Raw genomic sequence first — 20,990 nt, forward strand, 5'->3', positions numbered from 1 at the left:
AGCCAGGGGACTGACATGATTCCTGTGCTTGCACAGTATGGTGTGAATGTGATTGAAAGCACAGGGCCTGAATGTACCCTGCTCTTTACAGCACAGCGTGATGGTGAGCACTGGACATTATTCTAATGAGCCCTGCTGAAGTGCTCAGTTGGGGTTAAGATCGGGGCTACAGAAGCGGCGCCTTCGCTGCCAGAGACACGTCCCCCTCCTGCTCACCAGCACAGCCAATGTACCAGTACTCTCCAGAGCAGTAGAGAAGTGCCAGTACTCGGAGTGGTAAATCTAAGAAGTGCCGGTACTCAGTACCGGTGAGTACCGGTCCATTTAAAGCCCTGGGGACTCCCCTGTCCTAGCGGCGCTGGCACGCTGTATTTGTCAGCAGCCTGCTGTGCGATGAGAGAGGAGGCAGCACTGTTGTCAATGGTTGCGCCTCTGTACGAAGCCAGTGTGATACAAGATCAGAGTTTCTCCTTCTGCTTTGTTAGTTCTTAAAGTCATACACTCACATATGCCTTTCCCTCAGGGCCCAAGAGGGTGATTTATCTGTCATTGTTCAGGTCAGTTCTTAAAGTCATACACTCACATATGCCTTTCCCTCAGGGCCCAAGAGGTCCATTTCTCTGTCATTGTTCAGGTCAGTTCTTAAAGTCATACACTCACAAATGCCTTTCCCTCAGGGCCCAAGAGGTCCATTTCTCTGTCATTGTTCAGGTCAGTTCTTAAAGTCATACACTCACAAATGCCTTTCCCTCAGGGCCCAAGAGGTCCATTTCTCTGTCATTGTTCAGGTCAGTTCTTAAAGTCATACACTCACAAATGCCTTTCCCTCAGGGCCCAAGAGGTCCATTTCTCTGTCATTGTTCAGGTCAGTTCTTAAAGTCATACACTCACAAATGCCTTTCCCTCAGGGCCCAAGAGGTCCATTTCTCTGTCATTGTTCAGGTCAGTTCTTAAGTCATACACTCACATATGCCTTTCCCTCAGTGCCCAAGAGGTCCATTTCTCTGTCATTGTTCAGGTCAGTTCTTAAAGTCATACACTCACATATGCCTTTCCCTCAGTGCCCAAGAGGTCCATTTCTCTGTCATTGTTCGGGTCAGTTCTTAAAGTCATACACTCACATATGCCTTTCCCTCAGTGCCCAAGAGGTCCATTTCTCTGTCATTGTTCAGGTCAGTTCTTAAAGTCATACACTCACAAATGCCTTTCCCTCAGGGCCCAAGAGGTCCATTTCTCTGTCATTGTTCAGGTCAGTTCTTAAAGTCATACACTCACATATGCCTTTCCCTCAGGGCCCAAGAGGTCCATTTCTCTGTCATTGTTCAGGTCAGTTCTTAAAGTCATACACTCACATATGCCTTTCCCTCAGTGCCCAAGAGGTCCATTTCTCTGTCATTGTTCAGGTAAGTTCTTAAAGTCATACACTCACATATGTCTTTCCCTCAGGGCCCAAGAGGTCCATTTCTCTGTCATTGTTCAGGTCAATTCTTAAAGTCATACACTCACATATGCCTTTCCCTCAGGGCCCAAGAGGTCGATTTCTCTGTCATTGTTCAGGTCAGTTCTTAAAGTCATACACTCACATATGCCTTTCCCTCAGTGCCCAAGAGGTCCATTTCTCTGTCATTGTTCAGGTCAGTTCTTAAAGTCATACACTCACATATGCCTTTCCCTCAGTGCCCAAGAGGGTGATTTCTCTGTCATTGTTCAGGTCAGTTCTTAAAGTCATACACTCACATATGCCTTTCCCTCAGTGCCCAAGAGGTCCATTTCTCTGTCATTGTTCAGGTCAGTTCTTAAAGTCATACACTCACATATGTCTTTCCCTCAGTGCCCAAGAGGTCCATTTCTCTGTCATTGTTCAGGTAAGTTCTTAAAGTCATACACTCACAAATGCCTTTCCCTCAGGGCCCAAGAGGTCTATTTCTCTGTCATTGTTCAGGTCAGTTCTTAAAGTCATACACTCACATATGCCTTTCCCTCAGGGCCCAAGAGGTCCATTTCTCTGTCATTGTTCAGGTCAGTTCTTAAAGTCATACACTCACATATGCCTTTCCCTCAGTGCCCAAGAGGTCCATTTCTCTGTCATTGTTCAGGTCAGTTCTTAAAGTCATACACTCACATATGCCTTTCCCTCAGGGCCCAAGAGGTCCATTTCTCTGTCATTGTTCAGGTCAGTTCTTAAAGTCATACACTCACATATGCCTTTCCCTCAGGGCCCAAGAGGGTGATTTCTCTGTCATTGTTCAGGTCAGTTCTTAAAGTCATACACTCACAAATGCCTTTCCCTCAGGGCCCAAGAGGGTGATTTCTCTGTCATTGTTCAAGTCAGTTCTTAAAGTCATACACTCACATATGCCTTTCCCCCAGGGCCCAAGAGGTCGATCTCTCTGGCATTGTTCAGGTCAGTTCTTAAAGTCATACACTCACATATGCCTTTCCCTCAGGGCCCAAGAGGTCCATTTCTCTGTCATTGTTCAGGTCAGTTCTTAAAGTCATACACTCACATATGTCTTTCCCTCAGTGCCCAAGAGGTCCATTTCTCTGTCATTGTTCAGGTAAGTTCTTAAAGTCATACACTCACATATGCCTTTCCCTCAGTGCCCAAGAGGTCCATTTCTCTGTCATTGTTCAGGTAAGTTCTTAAAGTCATACACTCACATATGCCTTTCCCTCAGGTCCCAAGAGGTCCATTTCTCTGTCATTGTTCAGGTCAGTTCTTAAAGTCATACACTCACATATGCCTTTCCCTCAGTGCCCAAGAGGTCCATTTCTCTGTCATTGTTCAGGTCAGTTCTTAAAGTCATACACTCACATATGCCTTTCCCTCAGGGCCCAAGAGGTCGATCTCTCTGGCATTGTTCAGGTCAGTTCTTAAAGTCATACACTCACATATGCCTTTCCCTCAGGGCCCAAGAGGTCCATTTCTCTGTCATTGTTCAGGTCAGTTCTTAAAGTCATACACTCACATATGCCTTTCCCTCAGTGCCCAAGAGGTCCATTTCTCTGTCATTGTTCAGGTCAGTTCTTAAAGTCATACACTCACATATGCCTTTCCCTCAGTGCCCAAGAGGTCCATTTCTCTGTCATTGTTCAGGTCAGTTCTTAAAGTCATACACTCACATATTCCTTTCCCTCAGGGCCCAAGAGGGTGATTTCTCTGTCATTGTTCAGGTCAGTTCTTAAAGTCATACACTCACAAATGCCTTTCCCTCAGGCCCCAAGCGGTCCATTTCTCTGTCATTGTTCAGGTCAGTTCTTAAAGTCATACACTCACATATGCCTTTCCCTCAGGGCCCAAGAGGGTGATTTCTCTGTCATTGTTCAGGTCAGTTCTTAAAGTCATACACTCACATATGCCTTTCCCTCAGGGCCCAAGAGGGTGATTTCTCTGTCATTGTTCAGGTCAGTTCTTAAAGTCATACACTCACATATGCCTTTCCCTCAGTGCCCAAGTGGTCCATTTCTCTATCATTGTTCAGGTCAGTTCTTAAAGTCATACACTCACAAATGCCTTTCCCTCAGGGCCCAAGAGGTCCATTTCTCTGTCATTGTTCAGGTCAGTTCTTAAAGTCATACACTCACATATGCCTTTCCCTCAGTGCCCAAGAGGTCCATTTCTCTGTCATTGTTCAGGTCAGTTCTTAAAGTCATACACTCACATATGCCTTTCCCTCAGGGCCCAAGAGGGTGATTTCTCTGTCATTGTTCAGGTCAGTTCTTAAAGTCATACACTCACATATGCCTTTCCCTCAGGGCCCAAGAGGGTGATTTCTCTGTCATTGTTCAGGTCAGTTCTTAAAGTCATACACTCACATATGCCTTTCCCTCAGGGCCCAAGAGGTCGATCTCTCTGTCATTGTTCGGGTCAGTGCTGTCCCCTTTCTTGAATATTCCGTTGGGCAGCGACCCGCGCCTTGAATTGAGGATGGCGGTGGGAATTCTGCATTCTGAGGACAGTGGGGAGAGGAGTCCTGGGAGCCATTGGGGCCTGGAGCCCCATCTTTTTACTATTTCCATTCTTCTTTGTTGCCTGCTGCCGCCCCAGTGTCCCTTATTGTGGATGTTTCTGATCCTTTTGGTTTCATTTTTGGTGCATTTCTTGTCTTTGAGGTAGCCATACTTCTGTGCAGCATCTGGAGGTTTTCTTATTCTCTACTTTTTTCTGTGTTCCCAAAATTGCTGCTGTTTCTTTCTTCTCAGTAGCTCCGCCCTAGACTCGCCGACTTCATAAACTCGGCAGAGTCAACGAAAAATCAAATAAGAAAAGCCTTTTATTTATTTATTTATTTATTTCAATAAAGTTTTATATAGCGCAAACCTGATCCCGAAGGATATCAGAGCGCTTTACAATTTGAGAGTAATAGTTGCAGTACAGTCATCAAAAGGAATACCAACCCAAACAAATCAAATATGCATATCAAACAAAAGGGACAACAAAGGGTAAGATAATACTTTGTGGCTTTTCACTCCAGTCGTCTTTGTGTCCTTCCACAAGCTCCCTTTCTCTCATTTTATTTTTCATTTTTTTCCAGTAAGCAGTGGGGCGATGCTCCTCCGCCATCGTGGAGGAACCGCCCCTGCTGTTTTACCTCTTTTAGCTTTTCCATTCTTGCAGCGGTCCCTGTCTATTGTGGGCTCCTACAGCCCTCCTGAGCTTGTTGGCACGTTCCTTTAGCTCGTGCTTGGTATCAAAACTATAGGTTTTCTGTTGAGTCCTTTTTCGTTTGTTCCCGTACCCTTCTTCCCCCAGCAGGATCGATGGTATGACCTTAATCCAAGCAGAACAATCATTGATTGTCGCTATAGAGGTTTTATCCACCGACCTGCCTTCCCATCTGTTCGTCCAGCCCCTTATTTCTACTACATTGCATGCATTCCCTTTGATTCTTTTTACATTGTATGTTCTTCAGCTCCTTTTGTGCTATCAATGGCTGTTCGTTGTTCTCGGGGTCTTCTGTGAGAGTTGAGGTGGGCGCTAAGCATTACTGGTCACTATGTTTGTGCCAAGATGGAGTCGGTCATTGTACTGTTGTTTAAAGTATAGGTCCGAGGAGCGTTGGGATGAGCTTTTCTTGCTATAATCTCCGCGGATGGCAGATTGTGCCTGTAAAGAAAGTTGTTAAATCTTTTCCCTGCCAGGTTGCTGAACCCATTGTGTGTGGCGTCCTCGCCAAGGTTGTCTAGATTGACAGAGGACATTCACACATTACATCTTCCAGGCAGGCTGTCAATGGTTCTGTTTTTTTGGGATGTGCACATTGAGGCATACATTTATTAGAATAAGTGCCGTATTGCCTCCATCTCCTGAGTGTCCTGCCAGAGTACTGGCCTGCAGCATGTCTGAGTCTGTCTTCATTTCGTTGATAGCTCTGAGTGATTGACATTGATATCCCGCCCGATGGTCCTCCACAACGATGGTTTTTCTGACTGATTTGTGCTATCCTGAGAATCTCTCGTAATGGGTGAGTGTTATCGCCCAGGTGGTGTTATTACCTTGGTGGTGTTGTCGCCCAGGTGGTGTTATCACCCAGGTGATGTTATTGATGTAATCACCCAAGTGCTGTTATCGCCCAGGAGGTGTTATCGCCCAGGTGGTATTTATTATCGCCGAGGTGGTATTATTGGTGTTATCACCCAGGTGGTGTTCTCGCTCAGGTGGTGTTATCGCCCAGGTGGTGTTGTCGCCCAGGTGGTGTTGTCGCCCAGGTGGTGTTATCACCCAGGTGTTGTTGTCGCCCAGGTGGTGTTGTCGCCCAGGTGGTGTTCTCGCTCAGGTGGTGTTCTCGCTCAGGTGGTGTTGTCGCCCAGGTGGTGTTGTCGCCCAGGTGGTGTTGTCGCCCAAGTGGTGTTATCACCCAGGTGTTGTTATCATCCAGGTGATGTTATCGGTGTAATTGCCCAGGAGGTGTTATCGCTCAGGTGGTACTTAATATCACTGTGGTGGTATTATTGGTGTCATCACCCAGGTGGTGTTATCGCCCAAGTGGTGTTATCACCCAGGTGTTGTTATCATCCAGGTGATGTTATGGGTGTAATCACCCAGGTGATCTAATCGCCCAGGAGGTGTTGTAGTGTAGTTCCTATTTTCCCTATAGGCCCTGCTCATTGGAATAACATAAACAGCAGTATAGACGTAGGACTGAGGTCTTCTAGGTCTCTACTGACTATGTCAGACTTAATTTAGGTTTGCGCCAGCTAGCTCAGAGGTCACTGGAAACTTTCTTGACTGAATAGGAAGTGATCAGCTTCCCTGGCTCAGACAAGAAGGGATTCAGCTTCCGACAACCTCATAAACATGACACCTTTGCTCCCTCAGAATAAGAGTAAATCTCTAGAGTCGTGTGAAAACAATAGACAATTATTTCACTCAGTCAGACGTGCGTTCTTAGTTTCACCAGAGTGCAGAGAAGAGAGAGACGGGCGTTTTCAATAAAGGGTATGATTTATTGAACAGTCTTCCTTCTCATGCAAGAGAAATGGATTGCCACAATTGCAATACTTAATATGAAGTAAATTACGTACAGTAAAAGGAGTATTATGAAATAATACTGTAAAAGCATTGATATGGTTTCTTAGCCATAAGATATTTAAAATGAATAAAATATATACAATATATACATTCATATATACATTGGCTAACGACCTCAACTAGTGCTTCTAACTACGCCTACCTGACCTAAGCCTAATACGTGGGAGGGAGTAAGTAAGTAGCAGTTTAAGCTAAGTTGGTTTTGCCAAGAGTCTGATCCAAGAATTCTCTCTAAGGGTTTAGTCAGCACCGTACCTTTGGAATAGAATGTAGGAGGTCTGGTATCTCCCTCTCAGGACCCGATATCCCAGTCACCCGCAAGGGAAGGCTGGAAACGCCGGAGCTGGATTTTCTCGGCAGGAGAAAAGACAGCGTCTTTCTCAGCGCGTCAAAGAGGAGGGGCAGCGTCCGTGGGCTTCTCGCTTCTGCTGGGCTCTCTGCAAGGGGACAGCTGTTCTGCTCCAGAATTCACCACTGTGTGTTTGCTTAAGGCAGCGTTGGCATATTTATACCTGAAAGGTGCCGGGTTCGACGTAAGGTTGGACATAAGACGTCAATAAAGATGTCACTAAGAACTGGTCGTTCTTACAGTGCTCGCAGGAGTTCTATTACAAATCAAAACAAAGCAAGCGGGGCTTTCCCATTTTGCTGGGGGTTTGGTGTGTCGAAAGAACTCGGTGTGCTCTCTAGGAATCTAAGGAAGTAGCTTCTGCTGTGTCATGGACTGCAGAGGCGATTTACTGAAAATATGGCTCTGATTATTATGCCATTATAGGGATATATATTGATTATAGCCGTACAGGGGCATAAGGTCACAATATTGATCGGGTTCCTAGATAAAACACATCAGTGTTATCGCCCAGGTGGTATTTATTATCGCCAAGGTGGTATTATTGGTGTTATCACCCAGGTGGTGTTATCGTCCTGGTGATATTATCTGTGTTATCACCCAGGTGATGTTATTGCCCATGGATTGCTATCGCCCAGGTGGTATTATCGGTGTTATCACGCAGGTGGTGTTATCGCCCAAGTGGTATCATCGGTTTTATCACTCAGGTGGTGTTATCGCCCAAGTGGTATTATCGGTGTTTTGAATAACAATTCCTAGGCAACTTAACCCCTTCCATGCTCATGACGGAACCGTTCCATCATGAGCCGATAGGCAGATTAGAACCTTCAGCACAGCGCGACAATTCGCGCCGCGCTGAAGGGGTTAACACATGACTAAAATCAGGTCTCACACATTCGGGTAGAAAGACAGAAACACAATTTGGTCATAGATAAAAAGATTGTCATCCTTATCTTCTCAGATTTAGTGACCCTTGTATGATTTTATTATCTACATGAGCCCCCTCGCGGCCATCGCACGCCAACACAACCTCAACATAATCTCCTACGCCGACGACACCCAGCTGATCCTCTCCCTGACCAACGACCCCGCCGCCGCCAGAGCCAATCTGCACGAAGGGATGAAAGAGGTAGCCGAGTGGATGACGACCAGCCGCCTGAAACTGAACTCAGACAAGACGGAGGTCCGCATCCTAGGCTCTTCGCCCTCCGCCTGGGACGACTCCTGGTGGCCTCCCGCCCTGGGCACCGCACCCAAACCGACAGACCACGCACGCAACCTGGGCTTCATCCTGGACTCCTCCCTCTCCATGACCAGGCAAGTCAACACCGTCTCCTCGGCGTGCTTCAACATCCTACGCATGCTACGGAAGATCTTCTGGTGGATCCCCACCGAGACCAGGAAGACCGTCACCCAGGCCCTCGTCACCAGTCGACTGGACTATGGCAACGCCCTCTACGCCGGTACCACCGCCAAGCTCCAGAAGAGACTCCAGCGGATCCAGAACGCCTCAGCCAGACTCATCCTCGACATCCCACGAACCAGCCACATCTCCGGACATCTCAGAGACCTGCATTGGCTCCCCGTCAACAAAAGAATCACCTTCCGCCTCCTCACCCACGCACACAAAGCTCTACACAACCAAGGCCAGAGCTACCTCAACAACCGAATCAACTTCTACGCTCCCAAACGCCACCTCCGCTCAGCCAACCACGCCCTCGCCGCCGTCCCCCGCATCCGAAGAGCGACAACAGGAGGAAGGTCCTTCTCCTACCTGGCCGCCAAGACCTGGAACTCCCTCCCGACCGACCTGCGCCTGACCCAAGACCACCTCTCCTTCAGGAAGAAGCTGAAGACCTGGCTGTTCGAGCAGTAACGGCACCCCCCCACCCCCCAGCGCCTTGAGACCCTACGGGTAGGTAGTGCGCTCTATAAATGTCTTTGATTGATTGATTGATTGATTCGTTGTCCTCTGTTTTTTGAAGATTCATGTAACAACTGACTTTTATCTATGATCAAATTGTGTTTGGTCAGGTAACTGACGTTTTAATGTCAGTTTTAAAATAAGATTTATACATGTCTGAACTAAATAAAATGACATATTTTTAACTGTGTTTTATTAGTACACTGAGTTTCTGTCTTTCTACCCAAATGTGTGAGACCTGATTTTAGACAGGTGTTAAGTTGCCTAGGGATTGTTATTCAAAGCATTGTTTCCCTGTCCTAGGAATTTCTTGCAGACTCAGGGGGTCCCTTTTTGTCATTTTTGGTATTATCGGTGTTATCACCCTGGTGGTGTTATCACCCAGGTGGTGTTATCGCCCAGGTGGTGGTATCGGCCAGGTGGTGTTGTTGTCCAGGTGGTGTTGTTGTCCAGGTGGTGTTGTTGTCCAGGTGGTGTTATCGCCCAGGTGGTGTTATCACCCAGGTGGTGTTATCCCCCAGGTAGTGTTGTCGCCCAGGTGGTGGTGTCGCCCAGGTGGTGTTATCGCCCAGGTGGTGTTATCGCCCAGGTGGCATTATCTGAGTTATCACCCAGGAGGTGGTATCGCCCAGTTGGTGTTATCGCCCAGGTGGTGTTATCACCCAGGTGATGTCATCGGTGTAATCGCCCAGGTGGTATTATCGGTGTTATCACCCATGACGTGGTATTGTCCAGTTGGTGTTATCGCCCAGGTGGTGTTGTCGCCCAGGTGGTGTTATCACCCAGCTGGTGTTATCACCCAGGTGGTGTTATCGCCCAGGTGGTGCTATCGTCCAGGTGGTGTTATCGTCCAGGTGGTGTTAGTGCCCAGGTGGTGTTAGTGCCCAGGTGGTGTTGTTGCCCAGGTGGTGTTATCACCCAGGTGGAGTTATCACCCATGTGGTGTTATCGCCCAGGTGGTGTTACCGCCCAGGTGGTGTTGTCGCCCAGGTGGTGTTATCGCCCAGGTGGTGTTATCGCCCAGATGATGTTATCAGTGTAATCGCCCAGGTGGTGTTATCGCCCATGTGGTATTATCAGTGTTATTGCCCAGGTGGTGTTATTGCCCAGGTGGTATTATCGGTGTTATCGCCCAGGTGGTGTTATCACCCAGGTGGTGTTATCGCCCAGGTGGTGTTATCGCCCAGATGATGTTATTGCCCATGTGGTGTTATTGCATAGGTGGTGTTATCGCCCAGGTGGTGTTATCGCCCAGCTGATGTTATTGGCGTAATCGCCCACGTGGTGTTATCGTCCAGGTGGTATTATTGCCCAGGTGGTATTATTGCCAAGGTGGTTTTATAGCCCACGTGATGTTATCAGTGTAATCGCCCGGGTGATGTAATCGCCCAGGTGGTATTATCGGTGTTATCGCCCAGGTGATGTTATCGCCCAGGTGGTGTTATCGCCCAGGTGGTATTATCGGTGTTATCGCCCAGGTGGTATTATCTGTGTTATCGCCCTGGTGATGTTATCGCCCAGGTGGTGTTATTGCCCAGGTGGTATTATCGGTGTTATCACCCAGGTGATGTTATCGATGTAATCGCCCAGTTGATGCTATCGCCCAGGTGGTGTTATTGCCCAGGTGGTATCATAGGTGTTACCGCCCAGGTATTGTTATCGCACAGATGATGTTATCACCCAGGTGATATTATCAGTGTAATCGCCCAGGTAATGTTATCGCCCAGGTGTTGTTATTGCCCAGGTGGTGTTATCGCCCAGGTGGTGTTATCGCCCAGGTGGTGTTATCGCCAAGGTGGTGTTATCGCCAAGGTGATGTGATCAGTGTTATCGCCGAGATGGTGTTATCGCCCAGGTGGTGTGATTGCCCAGGTAGTGTTATCGCCCAGGTGGTATTATCGGTGTTATCGCCCTGGTGATGTTATCGCCCTGGTGATGTTATCCCCCAGGTGGTATTATCGTGTTATCGCTCAGGTGATGTTATCAGTGTAATCGCCCAGGTGGTGTTATCAGTGTAATCGCCCAGGTGGTGTTATCGGCCAGGTGGTTTTATCGCCCTGGTGGTATTATCGCCCAGGTGATGTTATTGCCCAGGTAGTGTTATCGCTTAGGTGGTATTATCGGTTTTATCGCCCTGGTGATGTTATCGCCCAGGTGGTGTTATCGCCCAGGTGGTGTTATCGCCCAGGTGGTATTATCGTGTTATCGCCCAGGTGATGTTATCGCCCAGGTGGTGTTATCATAGAGGTGATGTTTCGGTGTAATCGCCCAGGTGGTGTTGTCCCCCAGGTGGTTTTGTCGCCCAGGTGGTATTATTGCCCAGGAGGTGTTATCGCCCAGGTTTCTTGCAGCCAAACAATGTTAGCCTCCTGCAGCTTTTTGATTGCTGTGTTGCTATTTAGAACTTCTGTTAGCCCAGCATTGTTTCAAGACATACGTTTTTTGTGATGTTTTTGGTCGTTATTGTAGAAGCAGTAGAGGGGTTCTTACTTCTGCTGTCCTGGTGGGTGGATTTTTTATGCTAGGTGCACCTCGATTTTCTGACAACCACGTTTGTTGCTCACCAGCTCCTGTCTTCCTCTTCGGCCTCTGACATTGGTCAGAACACACTTGTCTTGGTTGTTCCCTCATCCAGCTTCTAATATATCCTTAAGTTGCTGTAGCTCGAGTCTAGTTGGACGCTCAGGCTCTCCTTGGCTCTTGATAGTTGGGGGAAGCAGTTCATGAACTGGCTTAGGAGTTCTCTTCATTCTTTTGTTGCACCAGGATACCCCAGTCTGTCCCTCTCTGGTAAACCCTTCTCGGCAGGACTGCGTTCCCCATGTTGGTATTGTGTGCTGCTGACTGGTCTTTGCCCCTGGCTTCGGTGAGGCACTAAGGTCTGATTGTGAACACTCGCTCCTGCTGGCTGTAGGTGCCTGAACTGTCCTGACTTGCCTCTTTCCTGGCATACGGTGAGTGCATGAATGGCCTCTCATCCCTTCACATGTTGTTTGTTGCAGGTGATCCGGATGTTGACCGAGAAATGCCGACATATGGAGACCTTAATGGAAGACGCTCTGCAGAATGAGCAGGAGGTGAAGAGACTCGAGAAAGCCTTCAGAAATCTTCAAGGCGAGAACAAATCACTCAGGTAAAAACCTGTTTCACCCAGCTCACCCTACAACACCCTTTGCTACCCTTTTCACCACTAACCATCCTTTGCCTCTCAGTTCAACTGTAACTGCTAAACTGAAACCTCATCTACGGCTCTGGTTACTTCGAAGCATCACCCTCTTCCCTGCTCACTGCTAAATTTCACCCATCTCTCTGCTCACGTGAAAGCTCATAACACCACCCTCTTCGCTTCAAATGTCATAGCACCTTCCAGCTGAAAAGTACACTGCCTCATGCACCTGGGCCACCTCAGACATCACCCACCTCATTTCTCACCTCTCACCAGCCCCCTCTTCCTCTCACCACAAACATCACCCACCTCGTTTCTCACCTCCCTTGTCGTGTAGTTTCTACAAACCTATATAGGATCTGCACGTTTAGACAACATATCCTGTAGGATTGGAGTCAGACTGATTCTAGACACCCCTACTGAATATGTTCGCCTGCAAACGAGCTAGCTCACAGTGCCACTAGAAACCCCTCCTACTAAGGAGAGATAAGTTCCTGGCAACTATAGAACATGACAACCCTGATCCCTCAGGATTGTGGAAACAGTGTGATACTTTTCAGTCAGTCACTCGTGCTCACTTTGTCTCAGAGAGATACACAGAATAAACAGTGGGGATGTTTCTCAATAAGCATTTATTGAGCCAGCGTCATTCTAGTGTAAACTAGGTGTGCTGAAACAACCATCAGACAGTAACAGGTATAAATGATAATAAGCACTAACAGAGTAAAAGGATGGTAGATTTCTAAACCAATGAGTACAGGCAAGTATATGAAATACATGACAGTAAAATGCGTACTCTTATGATGCGTACCTGACTAGATGTACGTGAATGTACCTCGCATGTATGTGGGTGTAAAGCCAAAATCCCTCTTGGATAAAGTAAACCCCATTTCCTGAAGTGAGAGACTGTGGAACCCCGTTTTGGTCTCGAGAAGGACACCCCGCAAGGGATGTCAGACCACTGCGAGCTGGAGTGTCTGCATGCAGGAGCCTCAGCGTCTCGCGTCAGTGTGTCGGCATGGAAGTCCTTTTCTCCTTTGACTATCTTAGCAAGAGATGATGTACATAAACCCAAATTGGTACTGTAGTGTAGTTCCTATATTCCCAATAGGCTCTGCGCATTGGAACAATATATCCTATAGATTTGATGTAGGACTTAGGTCTCTATCGAATATATTAGACTTAATAGTGAGTGCCAGCTAGCTCAGAGGTCACTAGAAATTTTCTCGAATAAACAAGAAGGGATTAGTTTCTGACAACCGCATAAACATGACAACTTTGTTTCCCAAGAATAAACGTATCTTCAGAGTCGTGGAAACAATAGATAGATATTTTACTCAGTCAATCGTGCATGCTTCGTTTCATCAGAAGTGCAGAGAAATAGAGAGACGGGCGTTTTCAATAAAAGGATTTATTGAACAGTCTTCTTTCTCATGCAGAGGAAATGAAATACTACAATCGTAATACAGGCTGCAGAGTATAATGCGTACATTGAGAAGAGTATTATAAAATGTAGTGTAGTTCCTATTTTCCCAATAGGCTCTGCGCATCAAAATAACATCAACAATAGTTTAGAGGTAGGACTGAGGTCGACTAGGTCTCTATTGAATATGTTAGACTTAATTAGGTTTCCCAGCTAGCTCAGAGATCACTAGAAACTTTCTCGAATGAACAGGGAGGAGTGAACTTCCCTGATTAGACAAGAAGGAATTAGCTTCTGACAACCGCATAAACATGACAACTTTGCTCCCCCAGAATAAGGAGTATATCTCCAGAGTCGTGTGAAAACAATAGATAGCTATTTCACTCAGTCAATCGTGCATACTTAGTTTCACCAGAGTGCAGAGAAATAGAGAGATGGCCGTTTTCAATAAAAGGTGTCATTTATTGAGCAGTCTTCTTTCTCATGCAAGAGAAGTGAATTGCTACAATTGCAATACTTGTTGTTAGATCTGGGGGTCTCTAGTTGGCAGAGGTAAGTACCTTAGACCAAGTAGGGACCCTTGCTTCTAGTCAGGGTGAAGGAATACACACAGTAGATAACCTCCTCTCTCCTCTAGGTAGCTTGGCGCGAGCAGGCAGGCTTATCACCAGGCAATGTGTATAATAGTTGCACTTAACACAACAATAATCCCCAATCCACCACAAACTGAGACCACACAGGTAAGTATATTTTATAAAAATATATATAACTTTATCTGGTTGCAGCAATGTAAATAAGGCAGTTGCACGATAATCACTTTAGTTTTGGGCCCCCAGGCGCACCTCGCGGGTGAACGCTCAATAGCGCTCCAGCCCGGCCGGTCTCAGGACGCTCTCCGCCCGCTCTTGGTCCTTCAGAGAGCAGCGGGAGCAGAGACGGCAGGCTGGGGGCTGGAGCACTCGGTAAGATCCCTCGGCGAGGTCAGGTCAGTCTTTCCCGGGCCCGGCGGTGATCTCGGCGAATTCTCTCGGCTCCTCGGCAGCTTCAGTCGAGGCGGCCAATCCCGTCGCGGCTCTTCAGTCGAGCCCCTCTGAGAGCGAGGCCGCCAACCAATGGCAGCGCGGCCTCGCCGATGACGCTTCCGCTGATCAGCCAATCCCGTCGCGGCTCTGGTGAGGGGGCTCGGCTCCCTCACCCAATCAGAGCGCGTCGGGCTCGATCTTTAGGACACAGCCACCGGGAAGATACGGGGCACTTTTCACGGGGTTACTGACCCCGGGCTGCAACGGTGACACGGCCAGCAATTGTTTTTCAGCGCTCCTTGCGCTGAGGAGACCCACAAGCTCAGATCTTCGCCCTACACGTGTCGATGTACACGGCGACCTCGGCCACACGGTAGGCTGGTTCAGCGCGGCGCCCTCACTCGGATTAGACAGCAGCCAGTGCGCTACACAGCCCCATACAGTGTCTCACGATCTTTGCACTGCACAGCAGCTTCAGGGGGCGCAGCAGAATCTTGTGGTCCTTGGGCAACCTTTATGTTCCTGGGTTGCAGACAGGGAGCCAGCTCTTCTCAGGCCCTTGGAGATTCAGGTTGCAGACACAGCACACAGCAAAGTCTTAGCAGTTTCAAGCAGGCAGGGTCACAGCTCACAGCCATGTCCCTTTCTTCTCCTCTCCTTCAGTTGGATAGCAGGATAGGTCAGCCCTTAAAGCACACAGCAAGGCAATCTTCCATCAGCTCCTTCAGCAGTCCTTCTTCTGGCAGAGGTTCCTCTTGATTGTAGAATCTGATTTTCTGTAGTCAGGGGTCCTTCTCTTATACCCCAAAAAGGCTTTGAAGTCTTTTGAAGTCTTTGTGCAAAGGGGGCCCTGAGCCCGGTCCAAACCAGTTCTGGGGGTCTGGGTTGTTTCTGGTTTCCTTCTTCCTCCCAGTCCCAGGGACAGAGGTGACAGTCGCCCAGCAGGAGGTGGAGCCAGCATTGAGGTTAGGCAGGCACAGCCCTTCACTATCAGATGCTATCTCCTCCCACTTCCCTGGCAGCAGATGCTGCCTTTCATCCACGGGGCTGCCTCAGATAACCCCCTGGGGGCTCTGCAGACCCTGTCATCCTCAACCCAGACAGTCAATCCACAAACAGTCCCAGGCACACAGAAAGGTTTAGGCAAGAGAACAGCCACTTTCTAAAGGTACTATTCTCAAACACAGAATTTAAAAACAACCTTTACTAAAAGATGTGTTATTAAATTCTGAGTTCAGGGATATCATTCACTTATGTCCCATCTTGTTCCTATGGGAAGATAGGCTGGGATCCAATGGGACCAGCCTCCCCCATGTTACTCTATGGAGCAAGATAGCCTTACAGCAGTGAGCACACAAAATGGCTGCTGCTCACTACCAGAGCATGTTACCTGCACTAGTACATGCTCTACCTTATCCATGCACTGCACCCTGCCCAGGGGGGTACCTTGAGCCTTCCATAGAGGTAACTGGTGTGCACAGACAGGAAAGGGTTAGGCCCAGCCAGTGGGGACACTGGCCAGGCGGACATGGCAGTCCACTGACTGCACACAGGCCCTGCGCTGGCAGGCCTGAGACATCATTTTAGGGCTACTCATGTGGGTGGCGCAATCTGCGCTGCAGGCCCACTAGTAGCATCTGTCATCTCCAGCCCTGGCACACACAGTGCACTTTACTAGGGACTTCATGGAGATACAAATATGCCAATCAGGTATACCCAATCAATATGACAATTTACAGAGGGAGCACTTACCCTCTGACACTGATCAGCAGTGGCAGAGGGTCCAAAGCATCTAAACCAGCAAAAACGAAATCCAGCACAGCATCAAAAATACATGAGTCAGAGGCAAAAAGATGGGTGAAAAACCACGCCAAGGATGTCAGGTCTAACACTTGTCATGAAGTAAAGTGCGTACAGTAAAAGGAGTATTATGAAATAATACTGTAAAAGCATTGATATAGTTTCTGAGCCATATGATACTTAAAATGTATAAAATATATGCAATTACATACAATGATCAAAGTTGACTAAACGTACTCAACTGATGTTTCTCAATACGCATACCCCAGTGTACCTAACCTAAGCTTAGTACGTGGGAAGGAGTAAAGGAGTTTTTAAGTTAAGTTAGTTTTGCCAAGAATCTGACTTAAGAATTCTCTAAAGATCTAATCAGCTCCAAACCTTGGTTTTAAAATGAAGGAGGTCTTGTATCTCACTCTCAGGACTCGATCTCCCAGTAACCCGCAAGGGTGACTGGAAACACTGGAGCTGGATTTTCTTGGCAGGAGAAAAATACAGCGTCTTTCTCAGTGCGTCAAATGGGAGGGACGGCTTCCTTCGGCAATCGCATCAACTGGGCTTCGGATAAGTAGATAGCCGCTCTGCTCCAAACCACAGTGTGTTGCTTAAGGCAAACGCTGGTATATTTATACGTGGAAGGTGCCGTGTTTGACGTACGGTTGGACATAAGACGTCAATAAAAGATGCCACTAAGAACTGGCCATACTTTCGGACTCGCAGGAGTTCTAGGACAAATGAAAACAAAAGTATGGGGAATTTCCAGGTTGCTGGAGGTTTGATTTGTTGAAAGATTTCGTTGTACTTTCTAGGAGACTAAGGAAGTAGCCTTGCCGTATTTGGACTGCATTGGCTATGCCTAAATATGGATATGATTCTTATGCCTTTATAAGGATATGATTTGTTATAACCACATAAGGGCACAAATCGGGAATATTTAATTAGGGTCCTAGATACGTTCACAACAAAAATAATACTGTAAGAGCATTGTATGGTTGTAAGCCATAAGAATACATACATAAATAACAATGACTAAAAGTACTCAACTGGTGCTTCTAAAATATGTCTACCCCAATGTACCTAACCTATGTCTAGTACGAGGGAAGAATAAAGTGTGGTGTAGTATAGGTTTAGTATTCTTTGTCAAGAATCTATCCAAGATTTCTCTTAGGGTTTAATCAGCTCCATACCTTAGTGTAGACTGAAGGAGGTCTGGCATCTCTGTCTCGGACTTGATTTCCCAACACCCCGCAAGGGGAGCTTGGAAACACTGGAGCTGGATTCTCAGCGAGAGAAAGGACAGTGGTATATGTCATAAGGGACAATGTATCAGTATGAATGTTTAATTTTTCATCATATGTTACAGAAAAGTGTAAAAACATACTAGAAGGTATCAAGAGATTTTTGATATGTTCATATGATATGATTGAATCATGCAAAATACAAATATTTACTAAAAGATTTACTTGAAAATTGGTACAGTTTTGTGTGAATATATTTTTTCGTTATTTTGTGGAAAACAGGTCTGTTTCCGCTTGGAACAGTGCATACTACGAGTAGGTTCTTATCTACTGCCTTCTAGTTTTTCACTCATTGTGTAGCCAACACAATTTGTTAGTGTAGCACCCTTTGATTATATTGATTAAATTGAAACATTGTGCATGTGTGCATCTCTTACTTCCCTTTGTTGACATAAAGTCGGTCATAATAACGTCAGCAAAGAACCCCAAGGGAATGGCAGTTCTTTGAAAACTCCATGAGTTCTTGGACAAATCAATATTCAAGCAAGGGGATGTTACAGACTGCTTAAGCTGATTTTCCAAGAAATCGTTGTGACTTTTTAGTATGGGTGGAAGTAGCCATGCCTGTATTTGGACTGCATGGGCTATGTCTAAATATGGGTATGATTTCTATGCCTATATAAGGGCAATGTGAATTGTACCTATATTAGGGCATGAATCGGGAAAATTTCACTCGGGTCCTAAAACGCTACACAACAGTACCCCCCCCTGGGGATATACCTTGCTGTGTCATGTCGGGCTAGGATGACGGAAGGAATGACCCATGTCATAGCTATTATGCAGGAGATGGTAGGCCTTCTGTCCTGCGTTGATTCCAAGAATCCTCATGCAAAATGAATGAGGCTTAAGCTTTTTAGAGAAAACCTCCTGTCATCTTTGGACATTACCGTAACTTGGTAAAAGATTAGTACTAAGAACCTATATGCAGTGTAATGGTAGGGGAGCATATAGGTGAAAGGTTGGTGATTCTTAGAGCCTATATTGGGGAACTTATATGGAACATAACAACCACTCCTCATTCGGCTGGACAACATACAAAAAATTCTATGTACTGCAAAACGTGGTTTGCAACTATTAATAAGTCAATTAGAAATAATACTTAAAAAGTAATATTTCTAAAATATGCTAAAAAAAGAAAAATTAGTGCATGCGATAGAAGTCTGTACTAAGGGGCCGATTAGGATTGCGGTGAATCCGCTTCCTCCGGGCCGGCCGAAGCCACCGCCGGCCCAGAGGATGTGGATTCACCGCTGCGGTGATAGAAAAGACCCCCCGCCAGATTAGGATGGCAGGGGGTTCGGGAAGACCATCCGCAGCTTTTCCGCCACGGTCACGCGGCGGAAAAGCTCTAATATGGTGGCGGTGTCTATAAGACACCGCCAGCCATATTAGGATGGATGGGGAAACATGCTTGTCCACAGCGGCTTTTCCGCCGTGGAAAAGCATGTGGTCTTTTCGGTTTGGGGGCCCGTTACGGGCCCCCAGGGTGTCACGGGGTGGGGGGTGCACATGGGGGATACCTATGGTACCCCCCTCCCCTGCATTTGCTTCTATTTTTTCTATTTAAAATTATTTATACAGCGCACGTACACCAGCGGTTTCTATGCTTGTGAATGCAAATGCACTGCATGTATTTTTAGCATTGCGGTGGGTGCTGCTTCAAGCAGCACCCGCCGCAATGTTAAAAATACAGGATGTGATCGCCAGGGTGGCGGTCACATGTTAATTCGCATGGAGGGACCGCCGCTGCCCCTGTGGACGGTCCCTCCACCTCTGGGGTGGCGGACGGACGCAGGTCCGTCCGCCATCATAATGATCCCCTAAGTTAGTTTGTATATATAGTCCAAACAATGAGCGACCGAAAAGCCATGCAGTTTAGACAAAGTGACTTGTTTAAAATTTCAAATTTGGTTGTTTTTGAAAAAAGGCAGAATTTTCCCAGCACACCATAAGACAAATGTTTGTGTCCTGGCTGGGAGAAGCAACATTACTTTTGCTTGCAATCGCAGGCTATGGTCCCTGCAACACCTTGCAGATCTTGTCAATCGAGCGCAGATGTTCCTCTGTATTCACCACAGCCGTTGCTGGTGGTGTGCTGTGTCATCAGAGGCCTGAGTATTTGTTGAGGATCCGGTATCTTTCCCAACAGGAGCTGAAGCATCCCGTGGTGGCTCTAAGAATGCAAATATCAACATTGGAATAGGCTGAGGACACTGAAGACCATGGGCCGTTATCGGGTCCAGTAAAGCATCAAGGTCCAGTGGCGCAATTGTGGAAGTGTTTGCCAGAGATCCAACACGCATTCTTTTCCGCAGAACAGGCATTGGAGGACAGGCAGTATACAGTCGATCCAGACTGCTCTAAATGACAAGAACCAAAACTTGCTCAGTTCTCAAAGACGAAGTGTGCCCAAATGGATTACCATGTGATCACGATATTGGTGCTCTAAGAGTGTTTGTTCCATCTCTTTGTTGACTGGGACATCTATTGGGTAGCGGAAAAAGGACAATCAGGATACCTGCTATTAGATACAGAATCAGCGGAAACCCTCCAAAAATGCTTCCGAATACGAACTGGGAACAACTCAGAGGTTTATCTGAAAGGTGCTTAACAGTCCAAAACCTATGGTCTTAAATAGGTGGACAATACCCGTCTTATCAGACATGTTAAAGATATGTTGTACCATTTCTGTGAAATGTAAAGGACAGTTTGTTCATATCAGTGCCTGTATGTCAGCTGAAGACCTTGCAACCCGACTATCATAAGTTCCTCGGGCAGAGGTTAAGGGCATAGTTTGCTGTAAAAGCATGGCCTTCATTCTGCTCAGAATATCAAACTGTATATAGGAAACATTCAAGGAAGGCCATAAGAGCGCCTCCCTGATTGTGTGGGTCGGTGGAAACAATACTTACATACAGCAAGTAACCCTTGAGTTTACAGTGACAAGATATGCGATGCCAGGGAGCATCCCACAACAATCTTGTTCATTCAGCATCAAGTAGCTTCCATTTGAAAGTAACTCGAATACCGGATTAATCACAGCAGCTAGGGAACCTTTCAAGTGGCAGGATAAGTTAGCAATTGAACCATTACAGGGGCCATGAAGCAGGATATCCTGATGTATGAGAGATCCACTTAAGGAATTTTTGCAGTTGGTACCGCTAAGGAACACTTCCATGTCCCCATTTCTACATCGAAATCTGTACGGCAATTCCCAAGATTCCTTGATGAATTCCCTACCCATCGCTTCATATCTGCCTGCCTGTTCTAGGCAATACTGAAACTGGAAAGTTGTGACCAGTTGTGTTATATGGCCATGAATTAACCATTCTGTGGATGGTGACTCTGCCACAGTAAAAGGTAACTTGTCAAGTTTTTCAATACGCAGCATTATATTTTTCGCTCCCCTTTGTGCCATCCGTTTTTCATTTAGATTGTATGCTGAAAATAGAGACGTGTTGTTGATAAATCGCCAG

The 20,990-nt window shown here is 46.8% G+C and overlaps 1 protein-coding gene across 2 annotated transcripts in view; it reads left to right on the top strand.

The window, feature by feature from the left end:
- The window catches only part of CFAP157 (cilia and flagella associated protein 157), a 681,435-nt gene that overhangs the window by 408,398 nt on the left and 252,047 nt on the right, over positions 1 to 20,990 (top strand). For both annotated transcript variants that reach the window (XM_086924933.1, XM_086924934.1), the window contains exon 5: positions 11,808 to 11,938. In XM_086924933.1, the coding sequence (XP_086781059.1) occupies positions 11,808 to 11,938 (131 nt within the window). The remainder of the gene's footprint in view (positions 1 to 11,807; positions 11,939 to 20,990) is intronic.

Source organism: Lissotriton vulgaris, chromosome 5 (genome assembly GCF_964263255.1).
Source record: "Lissotriton vulgaris chromosome 5, aLisVul1.2, whole genome shotgun sequence".
Taxonomy (NCBI): domain Eukaryota; kingdom Metazoa; phylum Chordata; class Amphibia; order Caudata; family Salamandridae; genus Lissotriton; species Lissotriton vulgaris.